General features: G+C 36.4%; 1 protein-coding gene across 1 annotated transcript in view; it reads left to right on the forward strand.

The window, feature by feature from the left end:
* The first annotated feature begins 651 nt into the window (after window positions 1-651).
* Window positions 652-15,949, forward strand: part of CCDC152 (coiled-coil domain containing 152) — a 28,667-nt gene continuing 13,369 nt past the window's right edge. The window contains exons 1-4 of the mRNA XM_032471607.1: window positions 652-685; window positions 3,251-3,344; window positions 5,059-5,164; window positions 11,125-11,193. Coding sequence (XP_032327498.1) covers window positions 672-685; window positions 3,251-3,344; window positions 5,059-5,164; window positions 11,125-11,193 — 283 coding nt within the window. The 5' untranslated portion in view covers window positions 652-671. The remainder of the gene's footprint in view (window positions 686-3,250; window positions 3,345-5,058; window positions 5,165-11,124; window positions 11,194-15,949) is intronic.

Raw genomic sequence — 15,949 nt, forward strand, 5'->3', positions numbered from 1 at the left:
TTCAGTTATTGAACAAAATTTTTTAATTATAATATTTTTAACACTTACCTTATGCCAGAAAGTGTATTAAGCACTTTTAAAATGTATCATTTAATTTGAACATCGAAATAGCCCTAGACATAAGCATTATTAATGTCTATTTTTACTGGCAAAGAAGCTGAGACAGGTATAATTAAGAACTTGCCCACCATCACCCAGTTGGTAAATAGAAGAATTGGGACTTGAACCCACACAGAACCCTTGCTCTTTACCACTAAGCTGCCAAGACAAAACTGTAGAAGGGAAGCATATCCATGGACTGACTCTGGACTGCACAGACTGCATTATATCCATGCTTTCATCTCTGTCACCTAACACAGTGTCTGGTGTTTTATAAGCCTTCTTTATGTTACTAGAATAAATATGGATTATTATTTATTCAATAGTGCTGACTCATTAATCAGAACAACCCTATGTGATTTATTCTTTGCTTTGAATCACATTCTAGAAACTACACGAAAATACCTAAGAAGCCCAAGGAGGTAAGGCTGGAGGCGGGGTCCTAGGGCAGGGCACAGGTGGGGCCGGGAGAAGGCGGGCCCATTGCTGGGGGAACCCGCTTCCCCGGGAGGGGACGGCAGTCAGGGGCGGACCGCACCAGGAAGGGGATGCGGGGGAGACTGTGAGGAACCATGAGCGACAGCAGGTACGCCCAGACCTTTTGTCGGCGAGTTGGAAATTCCCGCCTTTTCTGTGGATATTCTTTACGTCACACCTCTGCATGGTCTCCTGGTTCGGAACAGGGTTTGGACGCAGCTCCTCCTCGCACGCCCCAGGATGCGGGTCCCGCCGTAGAGCTGGACTCCTGTGGGCCCTGGGATGCGGGAGGAGGGAACCAGGACCGGGCCTGGGGACTGAGGGTGAATTCGCCGGGGGCGGCCGGCCAGGGCGGAGGGAGGGAACGCGAGCCCGTCCTGGGGCGGGGCCCGGAGCGCCGGGCTGAGCCGGGTCCGGGAGAGGGCATCCCGGACGCAGGGGACGGGAGAGCGCGGAAGGCAATGCGGCTGCTGCGCACTGTGGGGACGTTGAATTGGGGGCCGTGAAGGTCACAAATCAGTCTCTGCTTCTCGCCCAGAATTTGACAAGCACTGAGTCACTCACTAGCTTGTAACCTGGTTCACTGGGCAAGAAAACCATACCGGCTGAAGAGATCCTGACCCTGTCCCTTGTACATTGGGGAAGGGGCCATGAAGTCACCTAAAAATAATCTTACGGCTCGGCCAGTGTGACAAAAGGAATATCATGCGATAACGGCCAGTGGAGTATTAGTGATGGTTTTATAAGGAAAAACACCTCAAAGTCTCATTAGGGAGAAGGAGTTGGAAGTAGTCAAGCTCAAAGTAAAATGAATTTAGTTCACGAGCCAGGTTCTGAGAGGAAACCCTCTAGTAAAATTTTTTTATCTAAAATGTTAGGAACTAAAACGAAAAAAAAAAAGGATTTTTCTATTAACTACTTCAGATTTCCTATAGGTCTAGTAAACAATAACAGTATATAAAATAGTGATGATTTATAAGCTTTACGTCAAAAGGAATTTTACACTGTATTATTATGGGATCCCATTACAGTTAGTCTCCTGTCTTAAGGATCAAGTTTTAACTATTTAAGAGCTTTACTGGTATATATGATACAGAGGATAATAATTCAATAAACTGAAAACACATAGCAAAAATTCTCTCAGATTTAAAAACATTATATTTATAAATATAAATTATATTTAATGCAATATAATACAAAAAGAGAAAGGAAATAGGATTTCTTTATGAAGTAACAAATTATCAAGCAATGGCTATATTTTGGTGTACCTCATTTTAAACTGTAATATGTCCCCAAAATTACTTTGAGTAATTACTTTAGGAATTTGACTTACCTTTTACTTTGAACTACTTGTCACTACCACTTTCACACACGAGGCATTGGCACATGCTCTTTCCTCAATCTAGAATGCCTGAATTTCAAATTTGTATTTTCTCCTTACCCTTTGCTGGAGAAGAGTCTGAAGACAAGTGTCTCATACTTACAGATTTTATTAATCCTGATTCTTCTAGACACTCTCCCACCCTAAAATGTAAATGCTTGCTGTTTTGCAAAAGTCAGTTTCCCCATCCTAACTAGATGAGTTTACCTTTGAAATTCTTCAGAATGTCTTATGATTGGTTCTATAGAACTAAAACTGAAACACTTATTCTTCACTTCAACAGTTAGTTGGCTATACCCAAAGGTACTCTTGCACAAAATAAGAGAATCAAAATATGAAGTGATTGTTTTGAGCATATTAATTTCCATATGTCCCTTATTTACTAACCAGATTATCAAACAAAATGTGCAAAATAATTGTATTTGTCTCCAGCCTGCTGTAACAAAATACTATACACAGGGTGGCTTAAACAACAGGAATTTGTTTTCTCACAGGTCTAAAAGCTGGGAAGTTCAAAATTAAGGTGCCAACAAGACTGATACCTGGTTAGGGCTCTCTCCTGGGGTTTCAGACAGCCACCTTCTCACTGTGTGCTCACAAGGCCTAGCCTCAATGTGAGCATATGGAGAGAGAACAAGACCACTCTCTCTCTTCCTCTTCTTGTAAGTCCACCGTCCTCTTGGATTAGGGCTCAAACCATTATGACTTCATTCAACCTTAATTAACTCCTACAGACTCTATCTGCAAATACAGTCACATTGTGGTTTAGAGCTTCAACATAAGAATTTGGGGGGAGCCACAATTCAATTCCTAGCAATAAGCAAACTACCAAGAAATACAGCAAATAAATATTTGTGGCATGATAGTTAAATATTTTAAACATCTTAAGTTGAAAATACCTATATTTAAAAGTCATGCATCAGATTTAGTAATACATTAGATTTTAAGTCCAGCCATAGTGATGGCAAAGAGGTGAGTGTTGAACAGTGGCATAATTAGTTTTGTGTATAACAGAGACAAATAATTTCTACATTTGCACATATAATTGCACTAGTTTTAGATTTGTTTAGAGAAAACTTGGCTGGGGTGGGGGTGGAGAGGAGTAGAGAAACCTTAACTCATTTGATCATTGTTAATAACGGGGGTAGAACAAAAATTCTCTGAGTGCAATGGAGCTAAAGTAGGTGCTCCATGAGCACAGTACAGAAACTTCAGTATTTGAGCTATCACCACTATTAGAATGCTTTAGATTTTGTTTGTTTATTTATTTTAACGCTATCTGCTCTTTACTAGTTTAAATATGAATCAAAGCAGCGAAGGATGTATGAAAAAGATTAGCAGTGTGAATCTTGACAAACTTATAAATGACTTCTCACAGATAGAAAAGGTATGTAAAGGTATCAAACAATTGTAGAATATAAGGAAAAGTGGAACAAATTTTGCCAGTGGAAGGAGTTGGGGAGAAAGAACAATGTACCCAAAAAATGAGCAAGGTAAAAATAATGGAAATGTATTTTACTAAGCCCCTTCTCTCTCATTTTTTAAATCTGTTTTTAAAATATATGTAGTTTTTGCTCACTTATACTAACACATCAAAATGCTTTGGGGGCAAAGGAACAAATAATTGTGATATACTTTTGCTAAAGTAAAAGAGAAAATACATGTGTAAATGTCCAGGATGTCTATAAACCCAAGAATGGTTCAGTAAAAACTGAAGTAGACTCAGTTCTCCATCTCTTACCATTATGGCTAACTAATTTTTTTTAATCTTTTCTATTCTGTCTGTTCCCTTTTTCTTCTCTTTCACCTAAAAGCAGACCCATTTGAAGACCTCCTCCCCATCTCTGGGCATATTACATGGTAGACCGTACCCACAAATATTTATTAGTTTTTTTCCTCCCCTCCTCTGCCTGTGAGAGGAGTAGGAATAGCTGTTGAGAAATGTAGGACAAAGATTTGGGAAGTGGGTTTGTGAAATAAGAACAGAAGGGGGAATAATATCTACCTCTATTTTTCTGTCCTTATCGTTCTTCTCTATTTCTTCTTTTCCTCTGTACCATGTAGTATTGACATAATAAAAGAATTTTCATGATGATGGGTATTCTGAGATAACATGAGCTTTTTTTTAAACAGTGAACTTGGGTTTTCTTAACCAAGTGATTCTTACCAAAATAAGAGGAGAAGGGAATAAAAATCACTTTGGTAGGAGAGGAATTGGTACAAAGTTTTTGGAGATTAATTTGGAAATATCTCATATTCTTATACACTTTAAATAAGAACTATTGTTCATTTCTTATATGATAATGGCATTATGATTGAATTCTTAAGAGTTTTATCTCTTGGAGATGTGTATAAATGATAATATTTATGGATGAAATAATATAATGTCAAGGAGTTACTTTGAGATAAATTCAGAACAGATGAAAATAGGGAAATTGAGAATGGTGAGAGGTATAGATGATACAAGACAGGTCATGAATTAATTTTTTTAAAGTGTTTTAAAGGTATGTGGCAGCTATTACATCACTCACAAAGATACCATAGAGATGTGTTCAAGACTACTTATTTTTTGTCTATAATGGCAAAGAACTGGGAACAACACAAATTTTCCTCAATAGGGAACTATTTAAATAAATTATATTCATGAATGAAACACAATGCAGCTATTAAAAAGAAAAAGGTAGACTTTTATGTACTTATATGACCGCAAGAAAATAGTACTCAGTGGAATATCCAAGGTGCAGAACAGAGTATAATATAACCCTTTCCTGTAGTTGTATAGTCATAAAATATTTTGGAAACATATATAAGAAATTGTTAACCTGTAGGACTGAGGGTTGAATAGTTGCAAAGAAGGAGGTTCAAGTTAGTCTGATTTTTACTTTTCATAACTATTAGTCTGTTTTAACTTTTTACGAAATTACTGATTAAATTAAAAATTAATTTGGAAGTTGGCTTGTTTAAAAATATATGCCAGACTTAATTATTAGACTTTCAGGTATTAAATGGTTTGTATTTTCATTAGTCTTCATGTTCTTAGGTACAAAAATCAAAATAGCAGCATTGATGTGGTAATAATGTATATTCTGTTTCTTCTACAGAAAATAATAGAAACCAGTGGAAAGAACAATATACTGGATATGCAGTTGGAAAAAGCTAACTGTTTATTAAAAGTAATGCAGACAAAGGAGGTCACAATTAAAGAAGGTTAGTTCTTTGCTGCCTGTAGAAATAGTAATTCCAATGAGTGTGCTTTTTGGTACAACAGTGATTTTACATTTGTGAAATATTTTAAGTTCACATAGAAAGTTCCAGACTATCATCTCATTTTATCCTTGATATGGCCCTGAACGACAGCTAGGACAGGTGTTATTACTCCACCTTGGCAATGAAGAAACATGCATGAAAGAAGATTACCTGTCTGAGCCCACTCAGCTGAGAAATGGCAAATCCAAGGCTCAGTCCAGGTCTTCAGATACATGGAAAAAGTACAGTTGACTTCCTGCCTTGTAATTACACCAGAAGAAATTTCAGAGGGGTCAAAATGTTAGTGTTAAAATGGGCTGTCCTAGGCTGAAGCTCTCCCCTCACTTTTCAGACATCCATGCCATGTGCTCTTCTCAGCTCCCAGCAGCCACCCTCCCCACTGCGGCTCCTTGCACTGCAGATTTTCTGTGCACCCCTTGGCCCACAGGGAGCCTGGGCGTCCAGCCTGGTAAGGTGCTGCCCATTGAGAAAGTAGCACTGTTCTGAGGCACAAAGGTCTAAAAGGACCCTCAGATGAACACACTGGCACCTCTGCCCCAGGCCTAGTAGTGCTGGGCTTCTTATTATGGCCCAGTAGTTCTGGGCATCAGGAGAATGCCAGGTACAAAGAGAGCCTAAATTCTCTCAAGTTCATCAGAGATGGGCATGCTTTTCCAGAAGCATGTGTTGAATGGCTTGCCCTGGACCACTGACAACTGCCATGTTGGACCGATTCCATGCTCAGCACCTGGTCTGCGCTGTGCTGCAACGATGTTGCCTAGAACTAGGAGAAGTTCCCTGAAGGTGCACCTATGCCCGACATGGAAGCCCTGCTGCTCCAAGGGCCCCGCTGTATGTAGGGCACACCTCCTACTCCACTGCTTGTCCATCACAGCACTGCCCTCTGTGGGTTTCATCCATGAGGGTGTTTCCTCTAAACCTGCATGGAGGAACCGCCTGATGGCCAGGAAAATCCCCCTAGATGGATGCTAGTCCTGTCCATCCCAGCCTCCCCTTTCTTATACCAAGGATGTTTACTAATAAAGTGCTGGGTATCAGAAAAAGAAAAAAAGAAGCCACATACATACAGCTCCTTGCTATGTCAACTGAGAGGGCATAGACTCAACAATACCCCGGTAGCAACAAGTGCACCTAGCATTGAGATCTTGGTTTCTAATACCACTTAATAATAAAAAGGAACTGATTGGCTGATTCTAAGACTAGGGCAAGAAATATATGAGATGAGCCTGAAGCATCTTGTAGGCTCAGAAAGTAAGAAAGTGCTCAAAAAGTAAAAAACTCCACAATGATGGGGGTTTGTCAAAGGGACACAGGAGGCAACTGAAAGAGTTCTCAGTGGCCAAAGCTGAAACAATCTGAGCAACAAAATAAAGTAGTATTAGATTGTAACCCAAAGTATGTAATAAATATCCAAGAGTCCATACTGATAAAAATAAATGAATAAATAAAGAAGTGAGGGCAAAGAGATCTATCTCTGCAGAATTCCAAATAACTTATTGATTTGCCCTCAAGGAAGTGTATCAGAACATCCCACTCATCAAGTGTGGGCTGTGTGTAGTGACTTTCTTCACTACAATGAAATGTACAATATGGAAAATGGGGTGGTGGAGAGCAGACAGTGGGGAAATCTGACTTACATGACCTAAGGCAGGTAATCAAGGCAACTTGATGTCATGTTGCAGGTAAGTACCCGTGGTATGATATGATGAAAATGGCACTTTACCTCTATAGTCTTCCTCCCCATGACCTCATCTAATGAAAGCATCAGACAAATTCACATAGAAGGATGTGCTACAAAATACCCAGCCAGTACACTGCAAAACTTTCAAGGTCATCAAAAATAAGAAAACTCTGAAAGGGGGACTCAAAGAAGACATGACAACTAAATGTAGTGTAGTATTGTGGATGGAATCAGAACTGAAAAAGGACATTAGGTAAAAATTAAGAAAATCAAAATATAGATTTTAGTTAATAATCATGTATCAACATTGGTTCGTTAATTGTAACAAACGTACCGTGCTAATGTAAGATGTTAATAATAGAGGAAACCAGATATAGGATATTTGGCAACTCTCTAATATCTTCCCAATTCTTCTGAACATCTAAAACTTCTAAAAACTAAAGTTAATTAAAGGTCAAAAAATAAAGCCACACATACACATAAAAACTAGAAGCGAATATAGAGCTTTTTGTTTTTATGTTTTTGAGAATGGATAAAGCCTTCCCAAGTATGACATCTATCAGTGGATAGCTGGTTAAATAAATTATGGTATATTTATTTAATGAAATACTATATAGCTGATTAAAAGTGATGTAGGTTTATATGATATAGGACAGTCACCAACATATAATAAAGGAAAACAACAATGTACACAATAGTATGTTATTTTGCACACACACAAACACCCTCTGCCCTATATATTTATGTATCTCTGGAAAGATAAACAGCATCCTGGTAACAGTTGCTTTGGTGGGAGGAAAACTGGTTAGTTTGAGGGCAGAGATTGGTGAGATACTCACTTTTCACTAAACTTGTGTCTCATGGGTATGTATTATTTGAAAAACATAAATCAAATACTTTTTTAAAATCCAATCATACTTATGCTAAATCTAATGGCCTTTTGCTGAGTAATACATACCAGAAATAAAAGAACAAGTGAGAATGATAACTTAGAAAGCAAAGTATGTACTAATTCACTTAGAGTGGAAGAACAACAATATATGATTGGACTCGTTCAACCTCAAAGAATGAGATCTTGATATTTTCTACACTTAATACCAATAAAGAATTTCTTTGCCACTTCAAGGTAGTAATAATATTGATATCAAGGACCAAATACTATTAAAAAAAATCCTTTTCATAATTGTATTTAATATTTCCAACTGCTTTATGAAATAAATGTTAATGTCCAAATTGCTAGTTAATGATAGAGCCTAAATTTGACCTCAAAATAATCACTGATTTACTAAATTATATCGTATAAGTGGTAGCTTAATATTCCTAGCTCTAGTTTTTAAGAACTGGATAGGATAGTATTCTTCAAATTACACTGTAAAGTCCAAAAGAAATGATAATGTAGGTAATGGCTTACAAAGAGAATTAAAAGCTATTATTCTAAAATAATGAATGGTATTTTACTTTATGAAGAATTAATTCCTAATTGAGCCAGTTTCCTTTGTTAAAAAATGCATTGAGAGAGCCACCTTGTGGTCTAATTGTGAAAATACATGTTTTTGAAACTTTTTATACTTTCAGTTTCAGGGTTCTGTTTTCAATTTGCCAATTCCTAAGGTACCATATTTCATAAATTTCTGAATTCATACCTCTAAAGGCACAAAGACAAGTGATGGCAGGGTCTATGCCTCCATTTTTAATTGTAGCAGCTAATTCAATAACATACATCAAGTAGGTGACGCCAAATATAATTTAACCATCATTCTGTTACTGGGAAACAGCAAAAGAAAAAAAAATGAATGGTGCGAACTTTGTCTGCATAGGTGGCAGGGAAGATAGAGAGGGAATGGGAAGGAGGAGAACTTTATACTTCAATAAAGCAAACTTCTGCAAAATACTTCCATTTCTATTAGTGTAGTTGAAAAAAATACATGGAGACTGAATGCAGGACCTCTACCTGAAAGGTGAAGTTTTGCCCTCTCCTCTCACAGTATTGTTTCTTCCATTTAGTCAATAAATACAAAAACTATTAAACATCTTTGAAATAGCCACCATATTAGATGCAAGGAATATAAAAAAAAATAATAAAATAAAGATATCTTTACCTGAAAGATTTCACTGTCTAGTGTCAGAAACCACAGATAACTAAAATGCAATGTGAAAATAGGGAAAAGTGATGTATATGAATTATTACGGGACACAGAGGCAAGAAATAACAACAACAATAACAATGTTAAATATTTGTAAGTGAATTTAGAAAGTATATTTTTTCATTTGGTTGTCAGAACAGTCTAATATATGAGAATGGCAGCTTACCCAGAGTGTCATAGCTACAAAGTGAAAAAGAGAAAACTCTAATCCAGTTTCTCTTATTTCCTATTTCGTGGTTTCATCAGCATATCGTACAATTCCTGAGGAAGTATTAAGAATAGCAGGTTAAGAGCACAAGATTTGAAGTGTGAAAAACCAATGTTCAAGTCCATATCTTCCATATACTGTGGAATCTTTGGCAAGTAACCAGACCTCCGTGGGTGACTTTCTCCCTTTGTAAAATCACGGTAATGATACCAACTTGTCAGTATTAGTTTGAATGCTAATTGGGGTAGTATTTATAATGCACTTAGTGTAATACATGTATTATTCAGAATAAATATTCAATAATAGTGCTTTATTAGACCTAGACAACTTTTATTGTTAGATACAAATGTGGTATTTAATATTTAACCATCAAAACGGACGCCCAACTAGAATAGAAACTAGTCAGTATGTCACACTAGCGCATACTAGCTGAATATTGGCCATGGGCCTCTAAAACTGAAAGAAAGATAACAAGGTTCAGTATTTATTAGCTTTTAAGCCAGGCACATAAAAGTGAAATTGCCCTCAAACTTTAAAGTTATCTTTCTTTTTAAAAATATCAAGTTACTCTTTCAGGAAGTTCTCATCATTATATATTTAGCTAGTAACTTGTTTCTTAACCTTATAGTAAAAATGTGATAGCAATAATTATCACAGAGTCTCTGCAGTTCTGTTCTTGCCCTCTTTTCAGGGCTTTCAACCCACTCAACTTACTCTGAAGAAGTGCTCCTGCAATGGTCGTCTTGGTGGTAGTAAAGTAGTTAAAATCATAGATTTAGTGCTAGATTGCTGGGGTTCATGTTGTGCTCTACCACTTACTACTTATAAGTGTGACTTTGGACAATTTACTAAACTTCTGCATATCAAGTTCTTATGTAAAATGAGGCAAATACCAGAACCAATGTCATATGATTAAGAGGGTTAAATGATTTAATATTTGCCAAGCACTTAGAATAGCAATATAATACATTATTTTCACACCACAGTTTCTTACTTACCCCTTTTTTTTACTATGATATTGCCTATCAATCAATCACTCAACAAATATTTATGGAACGCCTGTTGGGGCCCACAAGTCTTCTAAGTACTAGGGAGAAATGATAAACAAGACAGAAAACAGTCCCCGCTACCCTGAAGCTTACAGTCACGTGGACTGCTTACAGTTATAGAAGTTTCCACCACTGTTGCTACCCATCAAAGGTGTAGCTGCTGGTGGTGATACCCAAGGGTATACTGAAAGCTTATAGGCTTATGTCAGGGCACTAATGCTTGCAAAGAAGACTCCATCTCCCATTATGTAATAAGTCATTGGCACCAAAGTTGCTGATGCCTTGTAACAAGACACACTTGAGTTTTTACTCCTCCTATTGCTACTCCCTTGCCTTGGACTCAGGCATGAGAACTAAGAGGACAGCTTGGAGGACAGAGGAAGAAAAGCACCATTTTCTCCCAAATGATACCTTCTCACCAGCTCTGGCTCGCTGTCTTGAAACAGAACTTAATGCATCTTGACCCTCTTTCCTTGGGATGTTCTTATATGGAAAATTCACTTGGATACATATCTCATACTTTTCCAGACATGTTCAAATAAGCCTTACTTTTAGGGCAGTGGTTGCTAAGGCACATGGGGGAGACCCCACCATACTGGAGTTATTGAGCCTTAGAAAACTCATTACTCAATCCTGGAATGCATTTGACTTAAAGAGTGATTAAGAAGTATTTATTATATAATTTACTTTGAGATACCTGGCTGTTTTATCATCTCATAATTGTCAATTAAACATTATTTTAAGTCTATTAACTTTGAGAGAATAATTCCAAAAAGAAAGCAAGTAATATTCAAATAAATTTATCTTTTATGTTTTAGAATGTGCTACTCTTCATAATATGATAAAAGGGCTACAACAGACCATTGAATATCAACATAACTTGAAAGGTAAGTTAGGGGAAAAAGTAAAATTAAAAAATATGATATATTTGAGCACCTTTAAGACTAGAGCGTTTTTACATCATCGACAGTAAATTTCTTTTAATCTGATCTTGTTGAATTCATTAGTTAAGGGCAGGACTCCTTACTGCTTAATAATACCTTCTGAGATTATTATGAAATAAGAAATGCCATGCTGAACAGAACATTCAGTCATATTCTGACAGGGACATCAGTCTTATAATTGATTAAAATAGCTGTTTTTAGTACTTTCAAAAGTTTAGAAGTATATTTATCTTCAGTAGTATTCTTGGTCTTTAATAACCCTGTGTTTAGTTTTGAAGGATGGATACTAGTAGTAGTTACATGATGAGTTTTCTGTTCAAACTTCAGTGATAGTTTATATTTAATTTTTGTCATAAACTAAGGCTATGTTTGTGTAAATGAAGCCAGTACATTCAGCTTATCTTATTTTTGCTAGTCATGCTAGCCCAGTAGGCCTACCATTGACAAAACTGACAAAGCAACCAAGTGTTTTCTCCTGCTGCTTTAGCTACCGTGCAGTGTTTGTGGGATTTTTCGCTGCTATATTGGAATTTAGACTAAATTGCCTTCAAGTCCTCTCCCAACATAAAACTCATAACAAGAATTTTCCATCTTAGTCCTCTACTTTTATCATAAAGAATCTACGTTACATATGTAGGTGAGATATAATAATGATTTTCTATGCTATTTAGTTGGTTTGTCATATTATTCCTTATTGTCTTTATAATGTTCTAATTGAGATTTATCTTTTTTTAAGAATTACTATTAGTTCTTAGTTTTTTCCCATTGCTTTACCTGAAAATATTTCCTCAAGTGTTGATAAAACAAATGTAGAAATTGTATCAGAAGACTTCACATTTACACTGTCAAACAACATCTGCAGTACCGAAGGGATTCATTTCCATATTAATACACCACTAAAAGCTGTTCTGGAGATCAAGAAGGGTAATAGATAGGGAACCATACCACCTCCAGTGTCTTTCCTTTTGGCTAATTCCTGTAGACGTCTGATCGCCATGTGCCATAGATTTTCACCTCGCTTGGTTCTAGCATTCTACTCATTTCTTCCCAGCATTCGATCCCCATCCCACACCTTGTCTTTCACTTTTCCATCTCGATGATGTCTCAGAACAACTTTTCCCTTCTCTGACTAAATACTAGCTGCATTTTTTTAAATGTATATGTTCATAACCCTTAACAGTCCTCATATTCTAGGATTCAAGTGATATTTAATTTCACTCTCTCCGGGATTTTGTTCAAATAAAACATCTATCAGAAACGTAATACTTTGAAATCCCAGGAAGTCAATTATAATTCAGTAATGAGTATATGAAGCATTGTTTCTTTGTAAAAGGATATCAAATGTTGACCAATAGTCAAGAATACCATCTTTTCACAGATATGGTTGTACACTTTTTTTTTTAATAAACCATTCCTAAAAATGGATATTCTATGTGCCTCTCAGGAAGGAAGCGTGACTCACTGATTTCGTTTTTCCCACGCTTCTGTAGGCCTTGGTTTGGGCAAAGTAATAGATGTGAACTACCTGTCTTTCACCCCCTTTCATCCGTTTGATTGTCGAAATTGTATGGTTAATTTGCTTATCGAGGCTGCACAGTGGTTACAAATGTCTGCCTCCCCAGCAACAATTTCCTCTTCTTAATAGAAATCTGATTTTTTTCTGATATTCATTCTTCATCCACGCAACTGTACACCTCAGGGAAAGCTAATTACACTCCAGCTCTGGAATAATTTTCCTTTCTTCCAAAAAAGCTGTGTTCCTCTGGTTGTTGATTAAGTCTGCATGTAATACCTGAAATTACAGACTTTTTGCTTCCAGCCTAAAAATTATGACAGCATTAAGGGCAGCAGGAAGAAGAGACTAAAAGGACATGGTTTCTTAACAGTATTATTGATCCAGTGAATCAGTTACCCTCTAGGCTCAAGAACTTCTTCAACCACTGTGAGAGAAATGACACCTCCCTTTACTCTCATCCATCAGTCGTTTCAGTAGAGGCTTATGAGCTTTGTAAAAGATGAGCCACTGAGATGGAGAAAGAAAACAATGGAATTCCTACTTGTGTTTATTTTTATCTAAAAATCAAGGCAAATAATTTGATTAAAATTTAATAATGAAATGTTATTCCTCACTCTTTCTGTATGTCAGTTATGCATCATTTATGATACACCAGGTTCCTCTTCTCCCAAGGAGAGTGGGAGTTATAAAACTGAACAGTTACATCTTTATTTTTCTCTCCAGTCACAGTATATTGACATGTGGTACAGTTTACATGTACCTGATTAAGAGAGTTTATATATTATATTATCTACTTAAAAATAAACTAATCCTTTCAAAATACAGTAACTTTAATAAATAAAACATGATTGACAATAATATTAATAGTACAAGCACAAGTCAACAATAAGAAAGTAGCAGAGCTGTCAATTCTACCCTTATACAAGTTCATCAGACATATTAAAAAGTTAAAAAGAATGAAAATCTATCATACCTAATGAAATGTTAGCCCATGGTGGCCAAGTAACTGCTTTGGGCCGAAAATTAATCTATAGCAAGACTATTTTCAAATGAATGTTTAGAAATGATTCCATCATTAAGTGATTTGGGGGCTGAAATGTGTCAACTTTAAGAATTCTCATCTGCACATTAAACTGGGCATAGGCATAGAAACACTAAGTTCAATAAAAATTCTTCAAACAATGATCAGTGATTCTGTGATTTTGAACCCTTTGTTAAATGTTTGTTTGCTCAAAAATAAAAAAAAAACCCTTTGTTCAATTTATTATTGATAATTGATTGAACTATTCTTTAGATATAGGGGCATTTACTTAGACATACACTTAAATTTTCAAATTTTTGCTATCCTAAGTAATCTGTGATAAACATCCTTTAATATAAATTCCTGGGGTTTTTTGGCTGATGTCTTAGTAGAATTGCTTATTCAAAGTAGGAAATCACAACTTTGATGAAGTAAATCAAAGAACAGAATAAATAAAGAGATAGTCCATGATCATGGGTAGGAAGAGTCAATATGGTCAAGATGTCAGTTTTTCCCAATCTCACCTATAGATTCAGTGTGATCCCAATCAATATCCCAGCAAGTTATTTTGTGAACATTGACAGGGTCTGAATAATAGAACTTGGAATTATTGTTATCTAGGTCTAGTGCCATTCAACTCTGTACCTGGTCCCAGATGGGCACTGAACTCAAATCCTGACCTCTATCTCACGCTGGTTTCCAATTCCAGGCCTGACTCCATGCCTACTCCTGGTCTAATTTTAGCTCTGATCACCTTTAATGTCTGGCTTAGGTACAGATCCTGGCTCTATCTTGAATCCTCACCACACACTATACCAGGATTGGCTCTTTCCTGATCTAAGTATATACGATTTTCCTTAAAAAACTTAGAAGTTAGTAAGAGTGAGTGTAGAAAACTGTCAAGCACCACTCCTCTATCACCCCTTGTCAGGATAAGAGTTTTGGTTATATACAAAAAAATGTCAGTTATGTTAGGTGTGAAACAGTAGGGCAAAGTAAAGATGCAAAACTATATTTTAATTAATTTTACTTTTTAATTTAACTTGTACATGAAAAGGTATTATATAATTGCAACTATGGTTCTCAATAATGTTGCTGAAAGAGTAACCCCCCCCCTTTCTTTCTAGCTTAGGATAACACTCATCTCTTTAGACACCATTTTTGTTTCCCTCACCAATTCTGCAATAAAAAGTATACTAATCCTCAAATATAGATCAACCAAACCATATATTTGTTTTACATAAGTGCTACAGCTACTGAAGGCTATTGGAGAAAAATCATACACTGCAGACTCATATTAGTTTATGAGTCCCAGTTTCACCTATACCCTTAATTCATCCTGGCTTTTCAAATTTTCACTCTTTAATCTCTAACTTTAAATGTTTCTTTCTCTTTCAACCAACTTTGCTTTCTAGTTCATGGAAAAAATAAAAGCTGTCAGACATAAACTATCTCATTTCTTGTCGTCTACAACCCCTTTGGCCCACTGCACTTCCTCCAGTGTATTCATACCCAGACATAGCTTTACTTCCTTCCTCTTTAGCTTAGAAAAAAGAAAATCCTTCTTCATATCCAGAGTTAATTCCTCTACTTGGGTTTAAGTCTTGTCTCTCTTCCCTTCTCTATTCTGGGATGATGCATCTTCAATTGTACCTTCTTTTCTCTCTTCATTTCCCTCTTTCCTCTCAACATTTAAACAACTTGGATCTCTTCCGCCTTTTAAACAAACAAGAAGACAAAGTTTCCTTGATTTTGGATTTATCCTTTTCAATTACCCTCACTCTTCCCTTTTACAATCAAATCTCAAGAAAATAGGCTGCATTTACTATTTCCAGTTCCCCACCTTCACCTAGTATTCAACTTAGAACAATTGGGCATCTCCCAACGTTTTCAGATTCAAATTTATTTCATTTGATCTTTTTATTGCATTTATTGCCATTGATTATAACGCCCCTTAACCTCTCTTCTTAGTAACACCCTCTTCTGCCTCTCTGGACATTTCTTAGTCTCCTTTATAGGGTAGGCTTCCTTTGGCCACCTCTAAATGTTTCTCAGGCTATGAGAAATGTTCTCCTAGACATTGCAGACATTTCAAATTTGGCATAATAAAGATCTAGGTACATCACTTCACTCCTAAAAGTTTTCCCTTTTTAATTTTTTCC

This window comes from Camelus ferus, chromosome 3 (genome assembly GCF_009834535.1).
Source record: "Camelus ferus isolate YT-003-E chromosome 3, BCGSAC_Cfer_1.0, whole genome shotgun sequence".
Taxonomy (NCBI): Eukaryota; Metazoa; Chordata; class Mammalia; order Artiodactyla; family Camelidae; genus Camelus; species Camelus ferus.